Source organism: Physella acuta, unplaced genomic scaffold (assembly GCF_028476545.2).
Source record: "Physella acuta isolate Inbredline_101_S28 unplaced genomic scaffold, ASM2847654v3 ptg000201l, whole genome shotgun sequence".
NCBI classification, from domain to species: Eukaryota; Metazoa; Mollusca; class Gastropoda; family Physidae; genus Physella; species Physella acuta.
In genome coordinates, this window is record NW_026731720.1 from 325,705 (window position 1) to 349,477 (window position 23,773).

Below are 23,773 nucleotides of genomic sequence, written 5' to 3' on the forward strand. Positions count from 1 at the left end.
TCTGCAAGTAGGTGACAGGCAGACTTTTATGAGTGCTTGAATATAAGCTGGCAATATCCATACTATATATGCAGTTAATGTGTAGATGATAAAGCATGTGGTGAACTTCTTTTATTTATTTGGTTTTTTTTTTACCCTTTAAGAAATCCTATTGTATATTTTTTTTTCTGAAGGTCTACCTAAGCCTATTCCATATAATGCCATATTGTATATACATAATGCTTACAATTGTTATTTATTTTAAAACTATTTGGAATTAACAAAATTGTGGCAAGGCTGTAAAGGTACACAAGTTGCCAGATAAGGTTGATGATTTGAGATGAAGTGGTTAATTATAAGATAAAACCACACCAGGTTTAAACAACCACACAAAAACATCAGTAAGGTGTACAGCATTTATACATCTTTTTAAATTTACTTGGTCATTTTTTTTTTACTATTTGATATTTGATTAGGATGTTGTGTGTTGACTTCTTTAAGTGCAAACAAATTTCATGCTGTAATAAAACATAAAATAAACAATTCTATCTGATATAGAATTTTGTTGTCTCAGTCTAGCTGTGGAGGCTTGTGTTGTTAAAATAATAATTTAAAGTAGTGAATACAAAACAAGACTCAAAAACATGGGAAATAATTTACTTTCAGAAATTACTCCTGTACAAATAAAGAGATCAAATGTGTACAAATGTTGTACACTCATGCCTTTTATATAAATATATTTATATACATTATCTGTTAGTAATTTGTACACATTACAGAAATAAATTTACTGAACATTTTCTGTTGAAGAGAAAAATGCAGTCAACAGGTTATGTATTACTGACAGGAGTTTTACCGACAATTTTAAAATGTACACAAGCTTAGTTATGTTACATCAATAGTGAACATTAAACCAAAATGTCCTTCCAATAGAGTTGAACTTGGTGAATACTGCTTTAACTAGCTTGTGGGGTAGAAATAAAACAACAGGAAATATTTATCACTTTAACTTTAGCACTGCTACAAGTTTTGGTCATTAAAAATATATTTTAGAAAACAACCATATCAAACTTTGCGAGTTCAAATAAATATATTTATATATAACATTACAGAATTTAATTTTTAAAGTTTTACAGATTTTGTACATTATGTATAAAATTATTTACACGTAACAAACACGAGTCAAATACACAGAAACATGTTAAACACACTCCTGATCTTGTTTGGTTTAAGAAACATGTTTCAAGGAATGTATCCAGTTTACATGTTTTAAAATACTGTTTCATGGCCCTTAAAATCATGTGTTCTAGGGCCATTAAATTTTTAAGTATTCAAAGACTTTCTCATTTCATTACCATGGACAAATATTACCGGTACAGAGAAGAAGGGCAAGAATAATTACTTAAACTGTTTCTTAAAATAACTATAGAGGAAAATATAAATTTGAAACACATTATTTAACATGACCTTTAAACTCTTTAACCTTTAAACAAATAAACAGTAAAGGACTATGCAATTTTAGTGTCATCTTGGATGGAGCATTACTGGACAGTGTGATTCTACAGGGAACTACTGGACAAAGAGGTGTCAACATGTGTAGGGAACTAGTGGACAAAGTGATGTCAACATATGTAGGGAACTACTGGACAAAGTGATGTCAACATATGTAGGGAACTAGTGGATAAAGTGATGTCAACATATGTAGGGAACTACTGGACAAAGAGGTCATCCTCTGCTAAATCCATCCCCACATGCTCCATGCCAACGACACCTGCACCATTAGCCTCCCCTCCCAATCCCCCTTGACCCTCGTCTAACACAGGATGTCCTCCAACATCTTGACCAGCCTGTCCAGGTTCTCCTGCAGCCCTGGGTATGTTCATAGAACTGACCATGTCAGCATGGTGAGCCCTCTTGATGTGGGTCTTCAGGTTTCCACTCTGGACAAATGAAGAAGGGCAGTATGGACACAAGTGAGGTTTTTCCCCACTGTGTTTCCTCAGGTGAACCTGCAGGGCATTTTTCTGGTTGAAAGCTTTACTGCAGATGTGACACAAGTATGGCCGCTCTCCTGTGACAGAAGTTTAGAATAAGTACATCAACATTTAAATCTAAATCAACTTAAAGTGCTAAAGAGCTTTTGAACAAGGGTGAAAGTTGAGTTTTAAGCTACACTCATCATCCCATTCCCAAGCTACACACAAAGAGTTTGGCTATACGTTCAGTCAGCTCTAGTGGTGTTTTAAGCAGATACTTATTCTATAACAAACAACACGAACATTATCTACACAACATCTAGATTAAATTGTGACCTCTGACCTGTGTGTATTCGCATATGCCTCTCCACCTGACTGGGCTTCTGGAAAGCCTTGTCACAGACGTGACACTTGTGTGGCGTGGCCTTGGGTTTCTTCTGCACTGGCCCAGATACATGGGTGTTGATGTGTTCTTTAAGGTGGGCAGCTCTCTTGAAACCTCTGTGGCAATACTGGTATAAACAGAGAAAATATCAGATGGATAAACAAAAGTATTTTTTTAAAAAACTATATTGCTATACTGGGTTGGACAGAGGAAATAGATGGATAGACAAAAATATTTTTTTAAAAACTATTGCAATACTGGGTTAGACGAATATCAAATATCAGATGGATAGACAAAACCATAAGAAGAAAAAAACTATATCGCAATACTGGGTTGGACCGAATAAAGATTAAAATTATCAAAGCTATCAAAACTAAATATGAGCAAAACTCAGTAAATAAATGAATCAGAAATCTAAATTTATTATTGTTTAATATTCACTAGTCACAGAAGTAGCACTCTTTTTACATTTTTCAATCATGTTTAATTACCAGGAATCAGTCATGTTTTTCACAAACTTTTTACATAATGAGTTAGCGTTTAGGTCTACGATTAGTGTGTAACAAATTGCCAATAAAGTCAATTTCACAGAAAGTAAAGTAGATGACAAAAAAGTTGATTGGTAGAAACTGTCGGAAAGGTGCTTAATGTGGAGTAGGCTAGTTGAAAGTATGAGGTTAAGCTACACCAAATAGGTCTGACTCGCATGACTAATGTGCTGCCTGCATGTTGAAAATATGAGGTTAAGACTTACACCACAGATATGCTATCTGTTGAAAGTATGAGGTTAAGACTTACACCAAATAGGTCTGACTCGCATGACTAATATGCTGCCTGATTGTTGAAAGTATGAGGTTAAGACTTACACCACAGATATGCTATCTGTTGAAAGTATGAGGTTAAGACTTACACCACAGATATGCTATCTGTTGAAAGTATGAGGTTAAGACTTACACCACAGATATGTTGTCTTTCTGTGTCTTCTTGTTGAGACTCAGCCTCAGATTTGGGTACAAGTGTATTGTTATCTACATCTTCATCATCATCTTCTTCCTCTTCATCATCCAGAGCGTTGCCATGGTGACCCATGCTTGGGTTCTGATCCTTTTTTATAAATAAACAATATTTTCTAGTTGTTAGAAGGAAATAGTAGAAAAATATGTGTATTAGAATTGAATTCATGGAAATGGGCTTTTGTTTTTAATTTTCTACTGCACTGTCCTCTCAATTACTGACCAGCTGAGCAATGTTGACCATCCTTGTGTCCTCTGGCAGGCTAAATTTCTGATCATCTTCGTCCATCAAACTCAGATCTTGCACAGATCCCTGTGGGTGGACATTGACCGCTTGCACAGTCAACCTCTGTAACACAAAGTTTAGTTTAGCCAAGGTGACCAACACATTTTATAAGGACAATCACGCGTGTCTAATGTATATTATTTTATCTACTTACTTTCAGCTAACACTTATTTGTGTTTTAATTTCATTACCCAAATTAAAAACAAAAATATGGAAGTTACACTGAGGGAACTATTGGTTCTTTAAACTGTGTTGAACTTAAATCAAGTTTTCAATATGAAGCGACCATGTTTGCTCATGATGAAACTGTAGACAACCTATAGAGACTGAAGTTTTCAATATGAAGCGACCATGTTTGCTCATGATGAAACTGTAGACAACCTATGGAGACTGAAGCTTTCAATGCGACCATGTTTGCTCATGATGAAACTGTAGACAACCTATGGAGACTGAAGCTTTCAATGCGACCATGTTTGCTCATGATGAAACTGTAGACAACCTATGGAGACTGAAGCTTTCAATGCGACCATGTTTGCTCATGATGAAACTGTAGACAACCTATAGAGACTGACCTGGCCATCACTGGTGACAAACGTTGTGTTGCCCAGGTTGAGAGCCTGGGGATTCCCCTGCTGATGTCCTTGTAGGGCAGATATTGACTGGACGATGACAGGGTGGACTGTATCCCCCATAGAACCAGACTGAAGATGAACAATATGAGCACATTATCACACCCAGTCTTACTACCAATAATGTCTTGCATTATACAATACAACCTTTACAGTCACCAAACCAGCAGATAATAAGTTGAGTAAAGTTAGCTAACCTGAAGCTGTATTCCTTGGATAAGAGTGTGCTCCCCTGCAGTGGTTATGACCCCATCACTGTATGTTATCTGTCTCCCCAACAGAGCCTCAGGGACACTCATCAGCCTGTCCTGGCCAACCACAGCGTCTGACACATGCACAGTGCCCTGGGGGAGGTAACTGTCTTGTGATGAATGGACTGACTGACCAATCAGGGAATCTGTTATATGCAGCCTGCCAGACTGCTGGCTAAGTAAGGCGTCAGACATGCTGTGAGATCCCATCATCTATGGTAAGACAAAAAATGTGAATGATTTAATAAGTAAAGTATATAATGGTTCAAGGCCAAGTACTTTCAACACAACATTGATGCCAAACATTGGTTCAACTAAAAAAACAATGAGACACAAGTTAAGATAAACCAACAGCCACACCCCAACACACCTTGCCAATAGAGTGGATCTGCACAGGTTTGGTGTCCTGCTGTGAAACAGAGGTTGTCCCCCCTTGAACAGTCTGCACCATCAGGGCCTCTGAGTTTCTGATCTGGGCCATGAGCGCCTCGGAGACCACAATAGTCTGTCCCATCAGTTCATTGCCATGAGACACTGGGAGAGTTGGAATATAGCAAATTAGCACAAGGTCAAATCACCAAAAAAATCAAGCTGTAGTCAATTTTCTTCACGGAGATTTTTTTGTATCACAAAATTTTGCAAAGTTTAAGATATGTATCTCCCACCAGTGTACATTCTGAGCGTACAGTTGATAGTTCAGGCACGAGGTTCTTACCTTCATGTTCTTGCAGCCCTTGCTGGCTCATCACGACCCCGTGGGTGATGTCTGACCCCACCTGGGACAGGTCAGCTGTCAGGGTCGGCTGGATGCCACTGGGGTTGATGGCGATAAAACCGTTCTGTTGTAGCTGCTGTAGAACACTGGCGTCAATCTGGACCTGGACAAATACATGGGACTAGTGGTCAGTTAAAACATCATCAATATAACAGCTGAATCAATCTGGACCTAGACAAATACATGGGACTAGTGGTCAGTTAAAACATCATCAATATAACAGCTGAATCAATCTGGACCTGGACAAATACATGGGACTAGTGGTCAGTTAAAACATCAATATAACAGCTGAGTCAATCTGGACCTGGACAAATACATGAGACTAGTGGTCAGTTAAAACATCATCAATATAACAGCTGAGTCAATCTGGACCTGGACAAATACATGGGACTAGTGGTCAGTTAAAACATCATCAATATAACAGCTGAGTCAATCTGGACCTGGACAAATACATGGGACTAGTGGTCAGTTAAAACATCATCAATATAACAGCTGAGTCAATCTGGACCTGGACAAATACATGGGACTAGTGGTCAGTTAAAACATCATCAATATAACAGCTGAGTCAATCTGGACCTGGACAAATACATGGGACTAGTGGTCAGTTAAAACATCATCAATATAACAGCTGAGTCAATCTGGACCTGGACAAATACATGGGACTAGTGGTCAGTTAAAACAATACAACAGCTGAATCAATCTGGACCTGGACAAATACATGGGACTAGTGGTCAGTTAAAACATCATCAATATAACAGCTGAATCAATCTGGCCCTGGACAAATACATGGGACTAGTGGTCAGTTAAAACATCAATATAACAGCTGAGTCAATCTGGACCTGGACAAAAATATGGGACTAGTGGTCAGTTAAAACATCATCAATATAACAGCTGAGTCAATCTGGACCTGGACAAAAACATGGGACTAGTGGTCAGTTAAAACATCATCAATATAACAGCTGAGTCAATCTGGACCTGGACAAAAACATGGGACTAGTGGTCAGTTAAAACATCATCAATATAACAGCTGAGTCAATCTGGACCTGGGGAAAGAAATGGGACTGTCAGATAAAACACCATCAATGTAACAGCTCAAATGGGGGGGGGGGGGGGTGGAGAGAAAAATCAACTTACCGCCTGCTGCAGTAAATTATGGTCAAGACTGGTCAGCTGGAAGCCCTGGTTCAACTGTGAGAGTGGTGCGGTGATGTGAAACTGGAAGGATCCATCCAAGCCTTGGAGTACCTGAAGTTTACACAAGTTTCACAGTTACACATACCTGACAATTTACTCAGTGTTTTAGTAAGCTACCATAATAGGGCTAAATGTAAGTAGTACACAACTACATGCTGAGCATATCAACTACTTAACCAGATAAAATTATGTACCTGTGTCGGCATTGAGGTGCCATCTGACATGCCATCTGTCACTGACAGCTGGACTGGCATCATGGTTGCATTCTGCAGCAATGACTGGTCAACACTGATGACCTGATTGGCCATTGATTGGTCAACAACCTAGGAAATAAAAGCTAGTTCTATACCAACCTCTCTACAACCGTATGGCTAAATACCATAAACTAATTCCTAAACAGATACATAAGTCACACAGTAGTAAAAACTAAGCAGTTAATAAAATTTTCAGAAGATTGAGATGAAAGTAAAAAACAAAATGTCCTATTTACTTGTGGTAAACAAAGAGCCTACCTGGCCAGATTGATTCTGTTGAGGGCGGGTGAGGATAAACAAAGGCTGCTGGACAGTGTTGTTCTGTGATGATGCAATCAAGGGCTGACCTGTGACTTTGGGGGATTTCTTCTTGTTTGAGCCTTCAGCTAAATCAGGAAAGTTAGTCAGACATTATTTTAAAACAATTTTTGATGAGCACAAAATGTAGTTGTATTAAATTCAATCGGTTTTAATTTTTTTTGTCTCATTGTAAACAGGTAATGTATTTTTTAAATCTATGAATTAATAGAAAAAAGAGACCAACACAACAGTGAGACCCAACACAACAGTGAGACCAACAGAACACAACAGTGAGACCAAGACAACAGTGAGACCAAGACAACAGTGAGACCAACACAACAGTGAGATCAACCTACGTCTGAGATGAGAGATCATGTGACTTTTTCTGTGGCCTGATGTTCTGAACTTGAGGTCACAGTGAGTACACTTGAAAGGTTTAGCTCCGGTATGCAGACGCATGTGAACCTTAAGACTGCCTTTGGTGGAAAACATGGAGTTGCACACATGGCACAAAAAGGATTTCTCAACTGAAACATCAAGAAATGTTCATGTCAGAAATAGTTTTAAAAACTTAGAAAACAAGGACTTTTTCATTTTACGTATATAATGCAGTTTTAATTTTTACACAAATGGTCTATCTCTGAAAAATGGCTTAAAACAATAAGCAAGTAGTTTTCCTATTAAGACTTAAAATGTACATATTTAGCCTGCTACAATTCACTAGTTAAAATGAGTTTCCTAACTGTTAGCACCTACCAGTTTTATGTGTTTTCATGTGCGAGTCCAGGGTTGACTTGACAGTAAAAGATCTGTGACAGATGTCACAAATAAATGGCTTCTCCCCCGTGTGTATCCTCAGGTGGCGCTGGAGATCACTTGGCTTTTTAAAACTTTTGGGACAATGGGAACACATGTTGGCAAAACGGCCATGGCGAAATGTTTGGTTCTGTACATCCTGTCAGTGGAAATTTGAAACATTTTTTTTCCATGTTAAAGTACAATTTATTTAACAGTTAATGAAGGAAAAATATAAAAATACGAGCCGACCCGCTGCGTATCATACGCCGCTATTCAGTTGTTTTATTTTCTACTTTTCAGTAATTCATAATTTGTGAATTCGACAGTACCAATGCTGCCACTGAAAATATTTGCTTTAAAACACTACCCCCCCCCCCCTCAACCCCTACCATACACCCCCCCCCCCCCCCATCTGAAAGCAGCCTCCTCTTAGTTACCTCCTGTAAGTTTAAAATCGTTTCAAACTAAATTATCTGCCCCTAATAGCCGTCAACAAACCCAGCTCTACGATTTGTAAACATTTAGAGTGAACCACAACTCACCAGATCATGTGGGGGTGGGGTGGGGGTGGTAGTGATAGAGAGGAAGAGAGGGGACTGCAAAGGCGCGCTTGCAGCTTGTTTTCTAACGGCTCCCAGAAGAGAATTATATATATAGATAAAGAACACGAAAACAACTCAGTGTTTAACTCTGGTTACTTACTTTTGGCATACTAATACGGTCTTTCTCTGATGCAGATTCCATCAGTATTTTTTCTGAAATGGACACCTGTTCTTCAGAAAACTGCTGCTGGACGACACTTTTCCTGCGAGGTCCGCGCTTTTGTGGAGCCTGGTTTTCATCATTCATCTTGGTCACAGTAAAGGATATAGGGTAGGAGGCTGCAGGGATAAAACAATTATTTTGCTTTAAAATCTAACAGCAATTTTACCTTACTTCCCTCTTATAATTTAACTAACATCTTGTTAATACAAAACTAAACCTCTATATCAGATAATTTATCTTGATTGAAAGGCTAAAGGTACCAGTATGAGATTATATGTTCGTTAATTTTGTTTTGCCCATCTTACAACAACTCTAGGCTACTAAAGAAAGCAACACTTTTGTTCTGAAGTAAGAAGCCGATGTATCATATTGTATGAAAACAGGCTATCAAATCTTACTTTGACAGTCTTTCATGTGTCGCCTAAGCACAGCTGTATTCCTGAACTGTTCGTTGCATGTGCTGCACGTGTGTGTGACATTCTTGTACCCATGCTGCAGGGCATTCCTGCGGGAAACAAATGTTGAGGTGTAAGTCTCCACTGGCTTGTTTGCTGAATGGGTGCGCTGGTGGGTCTTCAACAGGCTAGCGGTAGAAAAACTTTTGGTGCACTCTGCACACTGGAAGGACTTGACAGATGTGCATGTCTTCATGTGTGCATTAAGGTGGGTCACACGTTTGAAGATTTTCTGACAAAGGCTACAGCGAAGTCCCCTGCGCCCGGCAACTTTGGACATGTCTTGTTCAATCTCTAGACCTTCATCTTCTATGACAGGCTGCTCTTCTTGCTCATCTTCCTGCTGGCTTTGTTGGATGGAGGACATCTCATCCCTGTAAAGTCATTGAACAATTTAGTCATAAGTATCATAAAGATACTTCTTAAATAAATTTCATGTCCCACAATGTAATGTTTACATAAACACTTCTTTTTTAAATTTCAATTTGCCACAATGCAACAAAAACTATTAATGTTAGTGATGAATGACCACTTGAGAGCAGGAGAGAAGCTAAAGCTGGTGATATTTTTGTGACTAGGGGTGTTTTAATGCCCCATGTAACCTACAGCATCTGGAGAGTAGTCTGTTGCTGTCCAAAACTGGTGGAGAAATCAGTTTGTCCTGTGTGGTTAGACTTCCAACTCTCGTCCTGTAACATAGACACAAGAAACAACAACTCAATGGATGAAGTCATCAAGAGAGATAACTAGAGAAATAACACATGGAAAGGGAAGTGACTTTAGAATACATTCCTAAGAGAGATAACTCCACAAACAACATCCATCCAACATCAACAGTCAGTAAATATCTGAACAAATCAAGCAGAATTTCTACATCACACCACCTAGTCAGAAAGAGAAGAACAAAAGTATTAAAGAACAGTGAGCAAGTATCTTTACCTTAACTTCCATCTGATCTCTGTTGGGTTTTTCTTCATCCCCTTGTCTGCTGGACTGGCTAGTCAACTGGACAAACTGATGCTGGTTGACCAGGGTGAAGTTGTGGCCAAACAACTAGAACAAAGACCAAATTTACAGTTTTAGTAAAATATTAGAAACTGTCTTAGTAAAATACAGACTACACTTATTAAAATCCCTACAGCATAATAATGTTGTAAGGTGTTTGTTAAGCTGACCAAGCAAGATAAACTGTTCTAGTAACCAAGTTTAAAAGGTTACCTCCTGTCCAAATGACTGCAGACGTGAGTTGAGTGAGAGAGCATCTCCTGAGACACCACCTGACTGCAGGTCAGGCTGAGTCAATTCCACAACCTACAAGTACAAACAAGTTATCTTTTACCATTTTCTTCATTCAAACTTTTCCATTCCAACGTACTCACATTTAACTAGAATTTACTTGTAGAAACTGGTCAAGCGGATTTACCTTGTTGTCAGTGCACCATACCTGCATGTCTGTCTGGTTGACCGTTGCCGTCTGGCCAATGTCCTGCTCCTGCAGGACATCCAGGTCAGTCAGCCCCTGGGGTTCAGCCATGCCATCCTCCTCTGTCATCTCTGTCTCATCCTCCTCTCTCCCATCTCCCACCTCTCCTGACCCTGCTGTCCCATCTCCTTCTTTCACAGTCTGGTAATGCTGCATGGCCAACTCGTGCCTAAAAATTTTTAAAGATCATTAATATATCTGTTTTTGTTACTATGACATATGAAGAGATAATGTGGTCAGGTCTTGCTTATCTACCTTAACTTGACTAACAAAAGTCAGGTACTCATCAGAGTTGACAGGGATGTCCTACTGACTAGTCAAGGATATGTCAACTACACTTTTGGATAAGCCATCATGTGCTTTATTTCTCTACCCACCACTACCAATTTTTATCCATTTCATGTCTAGGTATATTTTTCTAATTTCATAACAGTGCTCCCTTGCTTTATTATGCATAGATAACGAAATATACAAAATCAATAACACTAGAAAGCCATTTATGCATAGTATCAAATTATAACCCAATACTAAATCAAATTGTATAACTAACTCAAAATTAGATTTTGTATGGTACCAAAAAATATGTGTAAACCTGAATAAGATAAAAATGTCAACTGACCTGTGTGTTTTCATGTGTTTTTTACAGTTGACAGATGTCTTGAATGTCTTCTGGCAGTATGGGCACATGAAGGGGCGGACATCACTGTGTGTGGACATGTGTCTCTTCAGGCTACCCCCAGTGGTGAACATGGCATCACAGACCAAACACTTGTGGGTCTTAACCCCAGAGTGGGTCCTGGAGTGGGCTTTAAGCACTCCACTGGACACAAATGACCGCTGGCAGATACCACATCTGTATGGTTTTTCTCCTGGAAAAATTAAACAGTTATTAAGGTAAGTTAGTTTCTGCTTTTGAAAACAGTATTTTTTATGATCAAAGTCTTGCTTAATACAATTTTGATTAAAAAAAGCTATTCACTTGAAACCAAGAGTTGTACAAAGAAATGTAATAAACTTGTATGTGACTTATTTTTGTCAGTGTAAAATACCTGTATGTGAACGGACATGTTGTTTGAGATGGCTGGATTTCTTAAAGCCACGTCTGCAGTGTGGACATTTGTATGGACGTTCTGGGTTTCCTGTTTCACTAGAAAACTGGGGGAACATTGAATTCCTGGGGGCCGGCTGGATCAGACCTGTTTAAAGTAAGTTGATTTGTAGATTCAGCTAGATTTTAAAACACATCCAAATGGATATGTATAATAAAGATGAAAATTATATAGTACTTTTGTGCATAATAGTTGGGGTTTCTCCAAGAATTAAAAGAAATTTCTAGTTCCTTTGTTTTTAGGAATTAATGTTTGACAAATCCCAATAAAAACTTCTTGTAAAAACACCATTAGGCAAACATTGTTTGGGTTCATTTATATATGCAGAATGCATGTAAAAAAAAATAACGTTTAAGAGAAAGTAGGCATAGTGTTATCACAAGAGTCCATACCAGCATCTGTGATTAGAATAGGTTCCTGCAGAGCTATCTCTGTAAGGAGTGCATCATTCCGACTCTCTCTCTTAAAGGGACGTCTTTGTCTAGGTGCACTCTCTGGGTCTTTGAAGTGAGACTGGATGTGTGACTTACAGTGGGCTGATGTACGAAATGTCTTTTCACAATGACTGCAAGGAAATGGCTTGGCTCCTACAATTAAAAAAAATTTCTAAATATACCATAGACAAGCAGTATTTGTATTGAAATTTAAAACACATTTATATTCTACACAATAAAAAATCCTGGCAGCTAATGTGAAGCAAATACAGCTGACATAAATGTATCTTAGAATAAATATTTGACTGACCAGTGTGAAGACGCAGGTGAACTTTAAGACTGCCTTGTGTAGAAAACATCTTGCTGCAGACCTCACAGCGAAATTCTTTCAGCCCAGTGTGAGTTTTGATGTGTGCTGTTAGTGTGCTCTTTACAGCAAAGGCACGGAAACACTGAGTGCATTTGTACGGCTTCTCGTGGGTGTGAATACGAATGTGCCGCACAAGGTCACTCGGCTTTTTGAACTCTTTGCTACAATAGGTACACTGGTGCCATCGTATCCCATTGACCTGAAAAAATAGCCACATTGTGAACTGAAAGGAATCATTGACTAAAAAATGACCATCTGTAAGAAGGATTAATCTAACTCTAAAAGACCAGTAATTTTAGCAAATGACTTTCTATATGTAGGGCTACTTTTTTAACCCCACAGGACCAGTAATGTTAGCAACTGACCTTCCGTATGTAGTGCCTCTTGAGTAACCCTGTGGCTGAGTCATGCACAGCCATAGTACCAAGCCGAGGGAAGCCGTGACTTTCACGAAGATTGACTGTATTGGTGGTGGACGTTGGGGCTCCAGATGACACAGTGACCATCACAGAATTGGTCATTTCTTTGTCTGTGTCATGGTCATCATCCACAGCATTTTGTAGACCGCTGTTTTCTAAGGCTTGCTGCAAAATGTCTGAGGCACCCTGTAAAATTGTTGTATGTTTAAACATTCACTTGTTTTCAGATAAACATAAACTTTAGGTGTCAGGTAGAATATAAGTCCAGTACATGAAAGACAAAGTAATGGAATTTACTCAGGTAGGATTTCATAAGAGGGACTCATTACTCTCAGTAAAACAAAGCCAAGCATAAATACATGTATCATACAGCTTTTAGCTAGTCAAAAACCTGTACTGAAAAAATTACTAGAGTGACCAACATCCTACTATTAATGAAACTTTGTTTATTTTCTAATTTATAATGCATTTAAAATCAAGTTATTATAAAGTAATTTATGTTTGTTTTTGTTTTCTACTTTTGTAAAGATGTAAGAATAAGTGATATTTAAGGTTTTAAAAAAATTAGAACTATAATTACTCTTTCTATGCAGATTATTCTGGAACAGACCCCTCAAATAAGAAAAGAAGACAGCTTTGTACCTGATCAATTTATAGCTGCTACCATTCTCTTACAATATATCTCTCTACACCAGTGTCTTCTGCAACTTCCTAGCCCCTCTAAGATTGTAACCATTTCCCATGAACACCAGCTCACCGGGCGGAGCAAGTCATAACAACCTTTGTTATCTCCCTATTTATAATGAATTTTTATTTATATCTAATTTAAAACTTTATTAAACAGTAATAAGATATTCTTGTAGTATCATATCAGAAGAGCTTATATGGAAAACTTGAATGAAATCGCTTGATAATAAATAGGTAAAAATTTAGCAAAGAAAGATATCAACCTGGTCAAGAGAGCCGTGTATGACCTGGCCATCAACCAGAGATGCCCCAGTCAGGCTGCCATGGTCTAGCCCCAGCACATCCTGCATCATAGATGAGTCATTCATATCTGTCAGTTGTAAGGAATGGGAATGCAGTGGCATCTTGATGTCCTGCACTGTTGTTTGGTTGGAATCCTGAAAGAAAATTTCATGTCTTGCTAGAAAATAATTTTTAAACTTTTGTATGTCTGAAAAAGATATGAGTGCGAAGAAGATGACCGTAAAACCACATAAGATAATAGCAGAGAATAAGGTAAAATAAAACAACTGACAAAAACACCAGATGAGCAGAGAATGTCATAAAATATTAACTCACCCCATGGTCAGCATGGGCTCTGCTAATGTGAGCATTTAGGGAGCCAAGTCTTCGAAATTTGCAGCTGCACTCTTCACATTCATATATCATGCCATGCTCTTCTTTGTTGATATCATGAACTCTCTGAGGATAAAACATTCCATTTTTTTAAACTTTTATCAATAGTTATTTTTAACATGTTGATAAATCATTTCTTTTGTTTGATTCTGGTCTTTGTAAAAAGAGGTAGGGGAGATAATAAATTTCAGAAAAGCAATTTTTAGAAACTCTCTAAATTAATTTTTTTATTATTGGCTATTAGATAAAGAGGTAAATGAAAACCCCAATTAAAATTCTAAAATTAATTGTGAAAAAAAATTGACTAGCCATAAAATCTAAACAATATTTTTTTCTTGATCAGCAACACATCAACCATACCACGTAAACAACAAGTTACTCTTCTTGACTGTCATGGCCAATGTACCTGTATATGAGAACGCAAGTTTCCTTTCTGTGCAAATGTCATTGGACAGAATTCACATTTATGCGGGCGTGCTCCAGTGTGTTTTGTCATGTGCATCTGCAATGCTCCCTTTTGGTTAAATGTTCTCGGACATATGTTGCATTTAAAAGGCCGCTCACCTAAAATTAGTACCAATAATAAAATATGTTTTTTATAGCAAAAAGACATACATAAATATTTTACAAATATTACAAAGCATTAGAGATAGAAGATAAAAAGCATATTGTTAATGAATAATTTTACCAACATGGTTTGCCAATAGAAGAAAATAAAAGAAAATTTAGTTTAACTTTTTTTCAGTGAGAAAATAAACAGTATTTATAATATCAATCAACTATTCATTTTTATTAAAAAGTTATTGAACAATACACAATTAATAATAAAAAATAAAAGGTTAGAAATAGTAATGTCAATTGAAATGATTATGCTAACAAAAGATTAGAATTGTGCCCCTACCTGTGTGTATCCTCTCATGACGTTCTAGCTGACTGGGTTTCTGAAATGTCTTGGTACAGGTCTTACACTTGTGTGTAAACCCACTTCTGTCAACATTTCGCTTGTAATTTCTGTGGTGGAGTGAAGATCTAAGGGAAAAGAAAATTTATAAATATCACTTTGTGCTTGCAGTACATGTTTTTTGTGGGGAAACTGTGAATAAAGTGTTTTTTTAATACAGTACAGGTACTAAACATGAAAACACTGTAAACTGCATCATGCTAATACACAAGCTCAACCAATTTTAGTGCAAAAAATACTAAAAACAAAACTTCACAACAATATCTTAGATGGAAATTATCTTATCTTTGTTAAAAGTGTCAAAGGTAAACACTCCCATTAGGTGCCCACAAGTGTAGCAAAGCTTGCATTACTCTATCAAAGCAATGACTTACTTGACCCTGTAATGCAGTTTCATGTGCTCCTTCAGCAAGGCCATCTTAGTGTACTCCTGGCTACACTGGCGACACTGGTAGGTCCTCATCCCTTCACTCTCTTGCCTGTGTTCCTGGAGGTGTTTATCTAGTTGATGCTGTAAACACCACCAGCAAATAGTAACAGTACTAGGAAACGTACATCATTTAAATTAAAAACACATAAGTATTATGGTTTTGGCTGTTCCCTTAAGCAATTCATGAATGGTAAAAGTACAACTATTCATTTTATTGTAAGTTTTCATGAACACTGAACTGAATATCACATCTGTAGAAAACCACTTAACTAACTTACTGCTACGAAGATCTCACCTGAACACTAAACTCATCACCACATTCAGGACACATCAAATTCTCTTCTTTTTCATGCAACATTATATGAGCTTTTAAACTGGCAACGCGTGAAAACTTCTTCCCACACTCCGGGCATATTGGGTCACGGTCTGGTCCCACATGGGTGGCCAGGTGCAGCAGCAGGTTGTCCTCAATATTGTATGACATGGGGCACTGGTTACACCTAGCAATACAAAATAGTATGTTACTTCAACATAGTCAAAGGACATCATCTATCTCTAAACAAAGACAAAAAATTACCCATTTACCAACCTAAAGGGCTTGTCTTCATCATGAGTCTTTAAGTGCCTCTGAAGCTGATTCCATTTGGCAAATATTCTCCCACACAGACTACAGTTAAAGGGACCCTAAGAAGTACACATGACATTGTTAATGTATTTTAAAAGATTCACACATCTCAAATAACACTTAATCTATCAGCTTATAATTTGTATAAAATGATAATCTGGAAGAATGTACGAGAAATACTTACTTTTCCTATGGGTGGTTTAACATCAATAGGCTCCATGGCCTGTTGCACACTAATCTGATCCATGATAGGTTGCTCCAAAACAACTTGATGACACTGCAATCAGAAAAAGGTTGTAAACATGACTTAGGTGCTGAAATTTACTGCTGAGGTAGGCGATGCCTATTTATATTTGTAAATTTACCCAAATTAAAAAATAGATTGACAATGTACATATCTTAAATTTTGAAGATGAAACTATTCAAAAAATGACTTACTTGCTGAAGATCGATGTTTCCATCAGACAGAGTTTGATGAACTTCAATGGGTCCACTGTCAAATATTTGACTAGAGTCAAATAGTGAAGGATCAATAAAGGCAACAGTGGTGCCATCTGGAAGTGACTGTAAACTGTGCAGACCCTGTATTGCTTGTAATGATTGTTCAAGTCCACCCACATGGCTGATATATGCATAATCTGAGGGGTTAGGGCAGGGGATAAGAAAATGTATGGTTCATTTAAGACATTTTTGATAAAAATAAAATACAAGATATTTTGACTCTGTCAATGTATACTTCATATTTTTTTTAATTCACGTGAAGGAAGTATGGCTGCTCAAATGCTGTAGATCACAGTTTAGAAGTATTACCAAAAATTTTATTTCTTGGAGTAGTGTGGTTTGAAAGTCATGTATACTTATAAATATTATTAAAGACGAGCCGACCTGCGGCGTTTCACCGCTATTTAGTTGTTTTATTTTCTACTTTTCAGTAATTCATAACTTGTGAATTCGACAGTACCACTGCTGTCACTGAAAATATTTGCTTTAAAACACTATCAGTAAGTCGTTAAGGACGATAACCCCCCCCCCCCCCAATGAAAGCAGCTTCCTCTTAGCTACCTCCCCTAAGTTATCTGCCCCTAATAGCCGTCACTAAACCCGGCTCTACTATTGTAAACATTTAGCACGAACCACAGCTCACCAGACTTCCTAGAGAGGAAGAGAGGGGACTGCAAGGCGCGCTTACATCATTTTTTCTAACGTCTCCAAGAAGAGAATTATATATATATATATATATAGATCATGTACATTTTATTTAACACAAAGAGGATGGGCTGGCATTTTAGCTCATTCTCTATGACATTTCATGTTGTCTGCATGAAATAATGTATCCTTGGTAAAGGACTTAAACAGCTGAAAATATAAATAAAACATGCTTGTTTCTTTCGTGTCTGTTCTAACAAGCTCTGCGGCTAGTGTTAAAAATAATTCATGCCAGCTATCTGTGATCCTGAATGAAGTTTTCTTAGACTAGACCACCACTTTCACCCAGGCAATCAATTTTCTCAAGGGGGGGGGGGGGGAGATACCTTGTAAAGCAGATTGTTTCTTTTTTGTTTGTTAGAATCAGCCTACCTTTTTAAAAATGTCTATATTAAATTTTACTGGGGTCGAAGATCACATTTTAAAATGTAAATAAGGGTTGCCACCCAAAAAAGGTTGGGAACCTTTGATCTAAATATTGTTTATTAGGCCTAGCTAGTCACAATATTTTGGCTGTCACCACTCATCAATCTTGTTGAAAGCTAATTCAATTGTAATAGATCTAGATCTAGAGATCTAGTAGTAGGTTCTAAATCACTTCCTGTAACTAGTAATAGTACCTATTAGATCTAGAGATCTAGATCTAGAGTTAATTTTCATTTAGGTTTACTTTAAGTAGCCTGACTGTTTTCATAGATCTAGAATCTAGATCTTGATCTAGACTCTAGATATCCCCATTTCAATTTTCTTCAATGATGGGATTATCATTCTAAAATCTTAATGTGTTTAATCATAAGTTTAAAATGATTAATATAAGAAGTTAGGCTAGTGAAGATCCAGTTAGGCCTTAGATTAGTAGATCTAGATGTAGAATCTAGATTTCTAGACTAGATCTCTAGATACTAGATCGTAGATTCTAGAAGTCTCGATATACAAGTCTAGAAATCTAGATCTAGAGTATTCTAGAGTCTAGATTTCTAGAATCATCACAAATAATCGTGTTTTGTTTTTGTTACAGAGAGACGGTTTATAAAAAAAAAAGAAATGAAAAGGAAGTGGGCGATGACTAGGCCAACTCCTCGTTAGATTAATAAGTGTTTTGTTCACACGATTACACATATACAAGTACAGGCCGAATGTATAACTTAATTTAGGCATACTCATACGAATATATTAGTTTTAAACAAAACAAATTTCGCGATGAGTGATTTCTGAGGCTACTTAGAGTAGGAATACTGAAAATACCGTATTCTTGCGCCTCCGGAACCTTTCTCGGTAGTTGGGGTGAGGAATGTAGGTCCCGATTCGTGGAATAGAGAACATTTTAGAGCCTGAATACAAAAAAAACTAATAATCATTAATTATACATACGTTGAAGGTGACAAATAAACATACCCATAACATTTTCCACCTGTATTTGTTGTAGGGTTTGTCCATCAAGGGACATTTTTCCAATAAATCGTATCCAAGATGGCGGAATTTCTGATCGAGACGCGAAATTGAGGCAAAATGATTCACGAATTTCTGATTGGTCGATAAGAAATGAAAGTAGAATTTCCACGTGCTTTTTTGTTTACATGTATATTTTACTATTCAATCTGCAATCAACTACAAAATTAAATGTCATGATAAAAATTATTTTTTTAATTATTTAAACAGCGAGCAGAAGTTTCAAATCAGTCTTTTAATTTGTTTCAAGAAATATAATCAACATATTAGCAAATATTAACGAACTTTTGCACTTTTTTCTTTAACCTTAGGGTTGTTTTTATATAAGTATAGAGTATAGACTATTAATAGACATAGTATAAGGCAAGCCTAGACTTCTGGGTGACACCATCCCATCACCAAGGCAAAAAATAGCAAAACATATAGGAAAATGATAATTCCAGTTAATTAAATGATTAACTAGAGTTAGTTAAATTGTATTTTAAGATCAAAGTTGACAAATCCCGACAAGGATCGGGGGACGGGACGACATCATTACTTAAACCTGGTAATGATAGAGAAAACATTGCTACATCCAGCTGTATCTCTAACCGACTACTGATAAAAATCGATAGTATTATCGTTAGTATTATCTAAGCACAGTTTAAATCTATCTGAGGAAAACGGTTTGGTTGAGAATCCTAATAACTTATGTGTTAATCCATGTCTGGGGGGGGGGGGTGACACCAAATTTTATAATTTACTACAAAAACAATGAATGTTTGCAATTGAAACAATAACTGTTAGAGTTAGGCCCCTAAATGCTATTTCTAGGTGACTAGATTGCTTGCACAAAGTTGACGCCCGGGGACAAACATTCAATTTGCCCCCACCCCTCCATATATATTTTTTTATGTTTATAATTCAAAATTGAAGCTAAAGTGAGCTTTTAAATTTTTTTCCAACCCATTTTGGCGACCCTAGGGTCGGCGACCGGGGACATATGTACCCACCCGCCCCCCTTCGCTACGCCTCTGGGGTGACACCAAATACACCGTCCCCAGAAGTGGATTGAAGTAAAACCACATAGAAAGTTTACAGATCTACATAGCATTCGATCAAGCAAATTATTATACAACAGCCCACGGGCCTGTAAGTGTGTGTGTATTTGTACGTATGTGTGTGTAAGTGTGTGACACATATAGAACAATACCTGCACATTTGATAGTGCTTAAGTAATTTAGCCTCGTGTCGATGTTGTAGTGAATTTGTTAAGAATGAGTCAATTGTGCTTAGTAGGGCAAGAAGAAAAATTCGTATATAATAAATAATTGTTAATATAGCATGAAAATTGGATGAACTATTAGGCCAAGCTAGATCTTTAATAGAATATCTTAGTGTTAGGAGCGAGCAAGCCTATATTATGGAAATCTACTTAAATAGGTGTATTTGATTATATTTTTACGTTACTTGCATGTTTGATGTATAATTGTTTAAGAACAACTTATTGATGTTATATGTAATTTGTATCACTGTAAAGGGAATTGTTTGTGGTTTTAGATGAAACGTTTATTAGAAATTTTTATTTAGAGTTTTTTGGGGTAAGTTAGCACAAAAACAGGGGAAATTTTCACAGGTATACGCTAGAATTCGTGCCTAGAGCAAGGTGTCATCCGAGACGCTTGCGGGTGGGGTATATAAACCGGCGGGTTAGCATTAGAGGGAATGGAGAAATGACGGCTCTGGTCGACGAAATGGAATTTATACAGAAAACATATACTTTTACCAGTGTCTGCCCCCCCCCCCGGAAAATGTTGACCGCCTACCAACCCCCGAAAACATCAAGTGCCCCCCCCCCCCCCCCGGGAGAACAAAAAGTCTGGAAGAAACACTGCGAGTATGCGACTATAATAGGACTTAACATTAACACTGGGAAAACTAAATATTTGAAAATGAATGCTAAAACCAAGGAACCATTCAGAATAGAAGACATAAAGGGGAGTTTATGTTTATGATTGTATTAGATTTTGTATAGGGCCTATTAGTGTTGCTTTATTGTTTTGTGTGATAAATTGTTTTGTGTTGTCGGCCTACATTATGTTTTGTTCTTTTGCTTTCTTCAGAGTACTTTTAATCTATTTACAAGGAGAGTCACATTTGATGGCGACTGCTTCAATTGGGGTAATCTTTCCTCCTCTCCCAGTTAATATCGAGCCACCTCACAATCAGTGTTTCTTCCAGATTTTTTCTCCGGGGGGGGGGGGGGGGCACTTGAAATTTTCAGGGCGGGGGCGGTAGACTTTCTTCGGGGGGGGGGGGGGATTCTGTTAAAAGTATATATTTTCTATATAAATTTCATTTCGTTCGGGGGGGGGGGGGGGAGAGAGCCCCTCCCCCCGAATTTGAGAAAGTTTAGGGGAGATCACTCCCGGTTTACTTAAGTAGGCGAACAGAAAAATATTGCACACAAAATCTTTTTAATAGTTGCCCGAATGGACGTTTACCTGAATGCGACAAATACATAACACGAGTTTTCTAAGACACTAAAAATGTAGAACTAGATCTATATTTTATTTGATGAACGAAAATCTAATGTTAATAATAATAATATTGACCCACCCACCCACTGGGCTTAAAAACGAGAAACACTGGCAAAACAGTTTTAGTAAAATAGCCCCTTAACCGTACATATTTAATGTGGACCTGGCATATTGAAAAACCAACAGTCTTCGCCTAAGCCGCGAAACCTAAGCCAAGCTGTAGGGCCTAGTCCTAACCCCGCATGATACTGTACGGATCTCTCATCTAGATTTGTAGGTCTACTGTCGCGTACTGCAGTCTTCATGTAGATCTAGATCTAGATCTAGTGTTGGCTCTATATTCTAGTCTAGCTAAATCTTTGCTTCCAATCTAAGCAAAGTGAGTAGTATTAGTAATTAGTTATAGAGTCTAGATCTAGATTCTAGATTGTCTATGTCTAGATCTAGATCTGTACTTACTAATACTTAACTTAGAATAGATCGAGTACTGAAGATACTAGATCTCTAGATCTAGATTCTCTAGATCTACTTCTGACACACAGAATTAGAATATTTTGTTGCCCTCCCCCTTTTTTTTCTTCTCTTCCCACACTTCTTTTTCTATTATCAATAGCAAATATAGCAATCGCTATAGTGACTATAGTCACAGGATCAACATTAATCGTTACCTCCCCTGACCCGCTTTTTTATGGCCACTTTCTAGTTCGTTTTTTTCGATCGCGTCTCGGCACTGTTGCTAAAAATAGCATTCGCGCAATACCATACGGGTAAATCTGTTTGGCGTCTGCTACACTTGATAGATCGTTGAATGGCCGACAAGCTGATATAAAAATTATTGCGACCGGATGCGATTTTCGTGGAGATTGAGCTAGATTTAGCAAAAGACAGCTATATTTGTGTAAAATATTATTATTTATACTTCTACTTACACAGATATTTTGATAACTGCAGTTCAGCCGTCCATTTTTCTTTTAAAATGTATCTTTAGAATTTCTGTACCTTTTGGCAATCGGTCAGGAGCATTTGCGCACTAAACCCACCCCCCTACGGCAGATCCGATTTTTTTCCCAGTGAACTCGTACTGACCTCCCACATAGCTAAGATAGTACATTGATACTGATGGGAAAGCCTCTAAATCTGTATTCCTACTAGAGATCTAGATCTAGAAATAAATCTAGATCGTGGAGTTTTTATAATGACTTTTAAATTGAATGTCTCCAGTTTAAGATATTTTTTTTTCAAAACATAGCTACTTTTAGTACTATATTTAAGTATTTCAAACCCTTTTGGTAGTTTTTTCTTAAACTTAGTTAGACCTAGATCTAGATCTAGTGATTAGATATCTATATTTTGTACTTATAACTTGCAGGCCTATTAAAATAATAATAAAACAGTTTGCTTGATATCTTTATTAGGTCATTTCATAAACACAAATGTTATAAACATATAAAAATCACAAAACCATAGGTAATATCTGAATTCTGTAGCCTACCTTACATTTAGGCTAATACTGAATTAAAAAGAAATTACATTAAGGTTTGAAATTAATACAACTTGTAATTAAGAAAGAAAGCTTCAATTCTAAATAATACAATATATAATAACAAACAATGAAACAAATTCAAAGCTTTTTTCAACCCATTTAGTCGAAAAGATTTTTATTTTTTCCGATATTGACCAAAATAAGTTTTTAAAGCTTAGGCCTACTGTTTTTACAAACATAACTCAATTTTATTAGGCCCCTGTAATCATTAATTAAGATTCCTCTGTAGACAAAGCAATCTATTTGGCAGATGAAGTAGAGTTCATGTTTCTTGACCTCGGCATATGAAGTGATTGTCCGTGTTGTCAGCGATATTCACAGCCGCCTTTACTTTTTACCTTTAATTTCCCCAATGTATATCAGGTACCCATCAGAAATGGGTGGACTCTAATTGAATTTTATTAAACAAACATTTTGATATAGGCCTAGATCTATAATCTATAACATTCCAAACAACATCTGTTCTGTAGAATTTACCTTTCTGCTTCCAAATGCGGTATTTTCCAATTGAAAATTCATCACAAAACATACAATAAATTATATAAATGGCATTTTATAAATTTATACAAACTATTTATTTTCACCTTGGTGTAAAAAAATGTAGGTATAAGCAAACTGATTTCAATAGTAAGAAAGAATCATGTCTTTTCTTGCTTACTAGCTTTAAAACAAGTGAATTTGACTTTTTACCTGCGTTTTTGGTCGCGTTTCTATATATTTTATTTGCGACACTAAAAAAATTATATTTAATCAACCGATTATGCTAAATTAATAAAATTGGTACTGTTAGATTGCATTTTTAA

General features: G+C 37.0%; 1 protein-coding gene across 2 annotated transcripts; it reads right to left on the reverse strand.

Annotated features, from left to right (window-relative positions):
* Positions 1-411: 411 nt before the first annotated feature.
* Positions 412-18,986, reverse strand: LOC131937177 (zinc finger protein 236). 2 transcript variants are annotated; one of them, XM_059294390.1, is made up of 34 exons: positions 18,855-18,986; positions 16,692-16,891; positions 16,438-16,530; positions 16,218-16,312; positions 15,924-16,128; positions 15,573-15,709; positions 15,139-15,266; positions 14,644-14,801; positions 14,181-14,303; positions 13,826-13,999; positions 12,822-13,061; positions 12,397-12,655; positions 12,045-12,239; positions 11,593-11,739; positions 11,163-11,412; positions 10,505-10,712; positions 10,279-10,371; positions 10,000-10,113; positions 9,667-9,749; positions 9,004-9,434; positions 8,543-8,721; positions 7,799-7,997; positions 7,399-7,569; positions 7,001-7,128; positions 6,683-6,811; positions 6,429-6,539; positions 5,235-5,397; positions 4,890-5,053; positions 4,466-4,732; positions 4,212-4,340; positions 3,577-3,702; positions 3,295-3,444; positions 2,299-2,467; positions 412-2,050 (listed from the first exon to the last, which is right to left on the reverse strand). In XM_059294390.1, the coding sequence occupies exons 1-34, from the start codon at positions 18,904-18,906 to the stop codon at positions 1,689-1,691; spliced, it is 5,832 nt and encodes a 1,943-aa protein (XP_059150373.1). In that variant the 5' UTR covers positions 18,907-18,986; the 3' UTR covers positions 412-1,688. The 2 variants fall into 2 exon arrangements, with proteins under 2 accessions (XP_059150373.1, XP_059150372.1); XM_059294389.1 differs by having other exon boundaries at positions 10,484-10,712.
* Positions 18,987-23,773: the final 4,787 nt, after the last annotated feature.

Coding starts and splice junctions, on each gene's coding strand:
- LOC131937177 (XM_059294389.1), bottom strand. CDS start 18,906: ATGTCCCTTGATGGACAAACCCTACAACAAATACAGGTGGAAAATGTT. Junction 9,750..9,999: donor GAGATCAGATGGAAGTTAAG/GTAAAGATACTT, acceptor TCTATGTTACAG/GACGAGAGTTGGAAGTCTAA. Junction 3,703..4,211: donor TTGTCACCAGTGATGGCCAG/GTCAGTCTCTAT, acceptor TTTGTGTTACAG/AGGTTGACTGTGCAAGCGGT.